The sequence below is a fragment of the Urocitellus parryii genome, chromosome 13, assembly GCF_045843805.1.
Source record: "Urocitellus parryii isolate mUroPar1 chromosome 13, mUroPar1.hap1, whole genome shotgun sequence".
Classification (NCBI taxonomy): domain Eukaryota; kingdom Metazoa; phylum Chordata; class Mammalia; order Rodentia; family Sciuridae; genus Urocitellus; species Urocitellus parryii.
This window is the reverse complement of record NC_135543.1, coordinates 70,475,348-70,483,822: the sequence shown is the minus strand read 5'-3', so window position 1 is coordinate 70,483,822 and position 8,475 is coordinate 70,475,348. Positions and strand designations below refer to the sequence as shown.

The 8,475-nt window shown below is 39.5% G+C and overlaps 1 protein-coding gene across 5 annotated transcripts in view; it reads left to right on the top strand.

The window, feature by feature from the left end:
• Positions 1–8,475, top strand: part of Auh (AU RNA binding methylglutaconyl-CoA hydratase) — a 156,470-nt gene that overhangs the window by 63,349 nt on the left and 84,646 nt on the right. For 4 of the 5 annotated variants that reach the window (XM_077792316.1, XM_077792313.1, XM_077792317.1 and 1 more), the window contains 2 exons: positions 5,842–5,934; positions 7,508–7,564. The exons of the other annotated variant lie outside the window; for it this stretch is intronic. In XM_077792316.1, the coding sequence (XP_077648442.1) occupies positions 5,842–5,934; positions 7,508–7,564 (150 nt within the window). The remainder of the gene's footprint in view (positions 1–5,841; positions 5,935–7,507; positions 7,565–8,475) is intronic. 5 annotated transcript variants of the gene reach the window in all.

Genomic DNA, 8,475 nt, shown 5'->3' with positions numbered 1-8,475 from the left:
CCTTAATCACTCTGCATAAAATCTGAAGTACTGTGGCCAGGTCCTCATCTTGTTCCTGTACCTGATCATCGTATCCTGCAGCAATAGCAGGATAGAGGCTGGCCCCGTGCCATTTTGCCCTTGTTCCTCTGGTTTTTATTAAAGCCAGGAGTAATTATTTTATCATACTGTTACTAGGCATTTTTCTCCAATTTTCTTAGTAAAAAAGTAAGTTTATTTTCTTTTTCTGTGTGTATCAATACAGCCTGGAGATTCTCTGTTGAGCCAGTATATACAATGTATGTAGAAGGGAATGCTGTTCTTTAGCAATTTGTTATTAACATAATGGTACCCTCTTGTAAGGAATAGCTTACCTCTTGTAAGCTGCTGTTCAGCTGTTTTTCATCACAACAGTTTGTTGAGTTTCTCCACTTTATTTGGATTTTAACCTAGTGCTAGAACAGCAGTGTTATAAATACTCTTCCTTTTGGCTTTTGCTCTAAGGTCCGTGGCACCTGGGACGTCTCCCTCTTGTAACTCCTGTCTCCTGCCTGCTGGCCCTAGCCCTCTCCTCTGGTGTGCATGTCAGTACCCAGGCTGCTTCTTTGGCAGTGACCCTGGTGTGAGCCTGTAGGAGAACTGAGGTACAGCCAGCCCGCAAACTTTGCTCAGGGATTTGTGTTTTGTTGTTTTTCTGATTTCCTTAAAACTTGATTGGAATGGGAGAATGCACTTTAAACTAGAGATAAAGTTTTAGCTGAACTTAAAGGATAATTAGTAATTTATTATGGCTTTTAGTTGTTTTTATTTTATTTCTATCTTTGAAAGATTTCACTATTTGGAGTTTCCACATAATTTATGGGCATTCCCGTTGAAATACTTGGATTTCTCTGTTTTACACAACAACACTAGTCTTCAGGCAAAACCCAAATTTAAAAATCACTTGACTGACACTGTCATTTCTCCTTAATCAGATTGTTTGTGTTTTTATAGAGCCTTGTAAAGAAGCTACATCATTTATTATATCTCCTTAAGGGTTGAAAGTAGACGCATGGTTTCCCGTGTTTTCGCCCTGCTCTCATTCTGGTTGCCCTTGGGGATGCTGGCCTGGAGGCTGCTGAAGGGTACCAGAGGCCTGCCTTACTGCTCTTTAAATAGCTACACTCTGTAATTGTGCGCTTTAATTATATTTTTAGGAGAATTTCAAAGCATTATTATCTTCTATGTCATACCTGGCTCATTTCCTGATACTGCACTCAAAATAGTGTCTGATGCTGATGGTTGGATAACGCATTGAGTCATCATTGCATCCTGTTGCTGTGGGAATAGCTTGTGCCCACTGGATTTGCAGTTCCTGTTTCATTCCTTTGTGCTCATGTACAACTGCCATTATGATATTCCTTCAGATCTTTAAACTGATAATCTGCCTTTCTAAAGGTGGGTTTTATTGTTTCCCCTGTGTTTATTAAGTACTCACAGGTAGAAGAAATATAAGATGTAAAAACAGGCATATCAGATAACTGTGAAAGTGGCATTCCCTTTGAGATGATGCATATTTTCCTGAAAAACAGGACAAATGTCTTGGGCTGGGGTGGGGGGAATAAGAATTATATATAGTTTTAAATTTATCAAGATGTGAAATAGCTAATATGGAATAATAAGTAAGCTATTTTACCTAAATAATTTTTGAGTAGGAAAATTTTATAGACAGCTTTCCACAATGCTAAAATATTAATTTTGAAAATCTCAAGTAGTTAACCTTTTCAGTGATTTGAAGATGCTGTGATTCCTCCTCCTCTCCTTGTTCTTCCTCTTTCTTTTTCTTATTACCTTTCTGGTTCCCTCCCTTCCTTTGTCCTTTCCTCCCTTCTGTTCTATCAGCCCTTTTTATTTTTTATTTTGAGATAAGACCTTGCTAAGTCTCCCAGGCTGGCATCCATCCTGCGACCTCATGCCTCACTCAGCCTCTGGAGTTACTGGCATTATAGTCTCTCTCATACCACGCCTCCACCCCCACCTTTTTCTGGTACGAGGACCCCAAATTTCTTGTCATTTTGCATTATATATTTCTTATAAATCGTAATGTTAATTTTTTTTATCCTTCATGAGAAACTTAGTTTCTCAAATTGTTAAGTATTAAATATTGGGGAAAAGGTTATATTCTCTAACATCAGAATCAAGAGCATCTGATCAGGAGCTGATTGATTTGAGCCCCTCCCAGGTCAGCCCCTTCACATTTTGTTTACTTCTCATGACCAGAGGCTGAGTGATCAGCTTGACCTTCAGCTCCTCTCCCCTCCCTAAAGATTTGAGGGGCTGGGGCTGAAAGTTCCAGCCATCTAATCCTGGCTTGGTCTTTTCTGTGATCAGCTCTCATGCTGAAGCTTTTCATCAGTTATCTTGCTGGCATACAAAGTATAGTCTTATCACTCCAAAGATTCCAATGGTTCTAGGAGCTGTGTGTTTAGAAACAGGTAGGGTGACCAGATACATATTCATTCCAGTGTCACTTTTCCAGAAGCTTCTTCATGAGTTCCTTCCCGACTTACCAGTGCATGGCATTCCATGCTTCAGAGAGAGAGCATTCATTCTCTACTGAGACACTCTCCAGCTTAGGAACACTTTGGGTTTTTTTATTTCTGAAGCTCCCTGTGACTGCATAAGTTCATATTGTTTTTTAAGGTATTAAAAACAAAATAATTAACAATTATAGAAAAGGAGATAAAATACCAAGTTTAAAGTAGTGGATGGGGAACAGGCAGTGAAAAACTTGGAGGTATATCCCAGTTTAAGAATGTTATTGAGTAGCCTTGATTTGACATCAGGTCTTTGTTTCAGATGGGCAGTGCAGTAGGGGATGGTTTGACAGAGAAGGGTGCCCAGAGTATCATGGAAACAAAGGGAGGGATATTTGAGTAGTGCTTTGAAAGACATGTAAGAACGTAAGGACTAGCTAGGTATTCTAGATGGAGGTACAACTCTTGCATAGGTGTGGATTCTTGAATGGGTGTAACTTCTAGAGGTGCTTCTGTTAGCTTGGGGTTGGAACACAGAGTATCTGTCTGAGGCTGGAGAAAAGATGAATAGGTAGACAATAGGTGCCTCTTGTTTACTTCATTTTATCTCAGAGATGGAATCAATAATTGTACAATCTTAGACAGGGGAAAAGCCCAGTAGAAATGTGGAATATGCATCAGAGGGTTAGGTAAAGAAATTCATTTTGAGGCTTCCTACTGGTGAGGAATGATGATACCCAAAACTCTAACAGAACGGGAGGGGACCTTGAAGATTAGCAAGCTGTTAGAAGACTCAAAACAGCTGGGCATATGGGCATTGAAAAGGAATCCAGGATGGCTTCTTGGATGACTTGGTGAGTGGGTCTGCTCCTAACTATGAGTTAGAATCTAGAAGTGTTGAAGAGTTGTCGTGGACATGAAAAAGTGTTTAGAAGTGGAGATGTCCAGTAGGCAGGTGGCTATACAGACATAGTATAGAAAGAAATTTGAGTTTGAGGTAGAGGAGTGTGGACTTCTTGGTATTACAGATAATAAAAGCTGGGTGGGAATGAGAACTCACGAGTAAAGCTTATACTGAGAAGGTACAGGACTGAGAATTAACCAGGAAGGATGTGGGACCCAGCAGGCAAATGGAGAAGGTAGTTCAAGGAGACAGTAATCAGGATTACTCTGATCTCTTAAAGGCTATATGTTTAATTGGGACTGAAGATTGTACACTGATTGTGGGACCTGGAGCAAACATCTTGGGGGCTTGGAGGTGTATGGGTATGGGTGACATGGACTTATTCTACTCTGCCCAGAAACTAGTTTGTAAAGGGAGATGAGCCCAAGGTAGGGCCTCAGGAAAGGTTTTGATGGGAGGGACATGAGATTGGAGAGGTTGAAGATTGAGGGAAACTACAAATAGATAAGCTCTGTAACCAGGTTCTTAGGAAGGAGGAAGTGTCATGAGCAAGTGACAAAGTCATTCTATTTCATTTGTAGGAGCTTAAGATGATTTTGGGGGAACCATTGAGATTAAGTTGCCATTTAATCACTTTATTGATTTTTTTCTTTTAAAGTTAAAATTCACTAGATATTGTTTGTACATTAAACTCATTTCCTGATTGTCGACACTGATAAATCTTTCTTTCCCCTGCTAAGTGTGCTAGAAAAGAACATTAGGTGTCTTCCCTGTGCAAAAGCCCTATGCATCTCTGCTCTTGCTAGAGTGTTCTGTCTTGGGTGGCAGCTGCACATGTGTGCTCTTTCTCTGCCTTTTCAGACTTTAGTCTCAGAGTAAGACTAGAAAATCTCTTGATGTGAGAATGGGTGAGATTCAGCATACTTCAAGTTTGGGGATTTTTTTTTTTTTTGTATTGTGGATTGATCATTGAGTATCGGCACATGTTAGGCAAGTGCTCTAACTGCTCAGCTACATCCCCAGTCCACAAATTCATGTTTTTGTTTTTGTTTTTTGGTACTGAGGCTTGAACTCAGGGGCGCTTGAGCACTGATCCATGTCCCCAGCCCTAATTTGTATTTTATTTAGAGACAGAGTCTCACTGAATTTCTTAGTGCCTTGCTTTTGCTGAGGCTGGCTTTGAACTTGCGATCCTCCTGTCTCAGCCTCCTGAGCCGCTGGGATTACAGGCGTGCACCACTGCACTGGGCAAATTCATATGTTTCTAAAGAAATAAAATGATTTGCCTCTCTTGGGGAATTTCATCTGTTAGCATACTAATGAAAGAGAGAGCTTTTAGGGAATAATGCCTCCCCACCTTATTTTGTGGTCCAGTGGTTAAACCCAGGGCTTTGCACATGTTGGTCAAGCATTCTACCACTGTGCTACATGGGATGGCATCTTCTAAAAACCTGTATTCTCTTTATATAATAAGATTAGCCAGCCTAACTTCACATTCCCATAGTCAGAAATAAAACTAATAGAAATTTTTCTGTTTTACAGAGTAATCAATGAATATAACCAGTCATTTTTTGACAAGTTATAGAAGTAAAAAGTCCCCCACTCCCAGCACTGGGGATAGAAGCCAGGGGCACTGTGCCATGAGCTATATCTATATCCTCAGCTCTTTTTTATTTTTTATCTCGATAAGGGGTCGCACTAAGTTGCCAGGCTGGCCTTGAAATTGTGATCCTCTTGCCTCAGCTCCCGAGTTGTTGGGATTATAGGCATCTGCCACTATGCCTAGCCAAATCTGTATATTGTAACTTACAAAAATCTCTATACAATAATATTCTTTCTCTAGACTCCAGAAGTGTAGTTTAGAGTTCTGTGAATGGTGGCTTTTTCCCAGTCATGTCTCTGGGCAAGCTTCCAAAGTCTCCTCCCCAGGAGGTGTGAGTTTGGGTGGAGCCCATTGAGCACCTGTCACTAAATGGTGGAGCTGCCACAGCAACTGGTTGGGCTTTTTCTTTCTTGTAGGGCATATATCATTTCTTTAAATGAGGTTGTCATTCTTAGCCTCAAAGTAGCCCTTAAATGATCATGAATTTGAGTTATGCGTGTCATTTCACCTTGAAATTTTTATGAACCAAACAACTTGTAAAAGACTATACTATAAAAAGTCATAGAACTATTAATTTGACCAAAAGCATTTATGAAAAATTCATTAATGTAGGAAGGTTTAAAGATGATTATTCTATATTCAAGTGGTGGAACACTATGCAATCATTAGATAAAAGGTTTTGAAGAATAATGATGGAGATGTAAATGGTTTGCTAAAGGTAAAATGGATATAGAATCTATATACAATATCCCATTTAAAAATGTATTCAAAAAAAATGGAATTACATAGTGAGATAATGAACTAATTGAAGAAGCATGACCTTTGTCATCCTGTTTCAGCTAATCTTCCAGTGCCAACGATTGCAGCAATAGATGGCCTTGCGCTAGGTGGTGGTCTTGAATTGGCTCTGGCCTGTGATATACGAGTAGCAGGTAGGTGGGAATTGATCCTATTAAAAATGTAATGTTCAAAAATGGATTTTGTATTTACTTTTGAGTTAATTCCAGTATTTTGTTCTGGTCCTGTTTTTGAGTGAGACATTTTAAAAGTCACCTGTTGGGCCTCGTGGTGCATTTAGAACCCCACTGAAGAAAGGGATCTTCTGTTATCTCTTGCTGTTTTATATGCTAGTATTTAGGTCAGACAGATGTGAGTTTGAACTGTAGGTCTTGTCCTTTTCAGATGAGTTCCCCCCCCCCCAAATGGGGGAAACCACTGTGGGAGTGCTTAGACCAAGTACTTAATAACTCTTAAGTGCAGTAATAATAACATAATCCCTTTGCAATTCATTCTATTCCTAAGTGGTTTTCTGAGTATGTAGAGATGGTTATGAAAATAATGAAGACAATTAGTGTTGACCAGTTACTGAGTGCTGCCCAGGTGCCTGGTACACACTTGACATATATTTAGTCACTCAGTGTGCCTAGCAACCCTGCAAGCACAGTGCTTTGGTGCAGGAAGACGCTGGGAACAGAAAGAGGGGAAGTAACAAGGCCAAAGGGGTGACTGAACTGGAATCACAGGCCACAGTTCTATTACCCCCCTGGAGTAAGTGTGAATACCAATCTTCTGTGTTGATTTTTCTGGACAATGTCTTCCAGAGGGTTTCAGCTCTAGCTGTTCCATGGGCTCTGGGACTGATCAGACAGCAGACAGCAGTCATTATTCTTCCCTTGGCTCCCATTGTCACCTGATATGGCTGCATATTAAAAGTAGAGTCAGTATAATTCATTTAAATAATTTGGATTGTGTCTTGAGACTAGTGGTTGCTTGTCCTTATATATGTTTTCCTTCTTTCTACTTTAAGTCCCTATATATTCTTTTAATGATGAAATCAGTTATTGTTTTATGGTGCTAGAGATCAGTTTGCTTTTCAATTGACAAGCTAAGGTATCTGGAATCCATTTTGAAAGAATGCAGGCTCTTGTAATTAGGATGTGAAAAATAGTCTAAGTACATTTGAATATGCACATTAAGAAATGATGAAGATGTTGTAAGGTACTTGTGAAAACAAACATAAAAAAAGGAATGCTTCCCAACTGTCAAACAATAAAACTATTTGTTGAAAGTAACTAGAGACATGGTCTTGAGAAGTTGCCATATCTGATATATTAAGCTGTTTGATCTAGGGGACAATTCAGGCAGCTAAAGAATTTGTGCTTGTCAGACACAGTCTCTCTCCTGATCCTGAATAATTACTGAGATCCAAGCCTTCAAGTAGTATTAGCTCTAATAATATAGTTACAGTTCTTGTCTTTTACCATCAAAAACGAATTCACTGCCAAGCAGTTTTTAACAGAAAATGTTGTGTTACTCTCCTTATATATAAGTAATTTAGAGTATTTTCTTGTTTCTCTAAGTATCTTTTGAAGTGATTAAAAAAAAAGTGAAACCAGTTAAATTAGTAAACAGTGTTCTAATGTATCTTAGTTTACTAACTCTTTCAAGTTGTGGTTTTTTAATGCTATGATGTGTATGTTTCTTAATTTTCTTTTTTCTTTTTAGCTTCCTCTGCAAAAATGGGCCTGGTTGAAACAAAGTTGGCAATTATTCCTGGTGGAGGTATGAGTTGTTCACTCCTGTCTCTCAGTATTCTTACTGTGTTCCCAGTTACAGTGTCTAAGGCAAAATTCTGTTCATGGAAAAGGCAGAGGAGACTACTGTATTGTTGGCTCTTTTAGTGAAAAATATGCTCCTTTTTAGCTGCAGATGGTGGTCATATACTGGCTATTACTTTCTTTTTGTGCTGTTTTCTTTGCTTTTCTATGTTATTTTAAGTTTTCAATTATTGTACAGTCTACATTGATATCACTGCTTGGATCTCTTTTGTTAAAGGACTACCTGGCAGTTTTGAAACTTTTTTATTGTTTTATTTTTTTTAGTATTTTTTGGATGTCGATGGGCCTTTATTTAGTTCATTTATTTATATGTGGTGCTGAGAATTGAACCCAGTGCCTCACACATGCTAGGCAAGTGCTCTACCACTGAGCCACAACCCCAGCTCCAGTTTTGAAACTTTTATTCATGCATTTAAATGTGTGTGCCCTAACTGAGAGCTTCCTACACACAGTCAGACCCTGAGTAGAAGAGGAGAGATGGCTTCTCTGTTGGTCATCTTTGTATCACTGGGACAAAATACCTGAGGTAGACATGTAGGAGGAGGACAGGTTTACCTTGGCTCATGGTTTTGGAAGTTTCAGTCCATGGTTGGTTCCATTGCTTTTGGGCCTGTGGTGAGAAATTACATGGCAGCTGGAAGGCAAAGAGGGAAAAAGGGGCCTAAGTTCCAAAACCACCTTTAATGGCATGCCCACAGTGACCCCCGCTTCCTCCTACCAGGCCCCACCAGCCAAGAAAACAAAGCTGGGGCCAGGCCTTGAATACATGGGCCTTTAGGGAACATTTCAGATCCAAATGAGCATCTTCCCAGGCTTTGGGCCATATTTTTTGTTTTTGTATAGCAGGACAAAGGT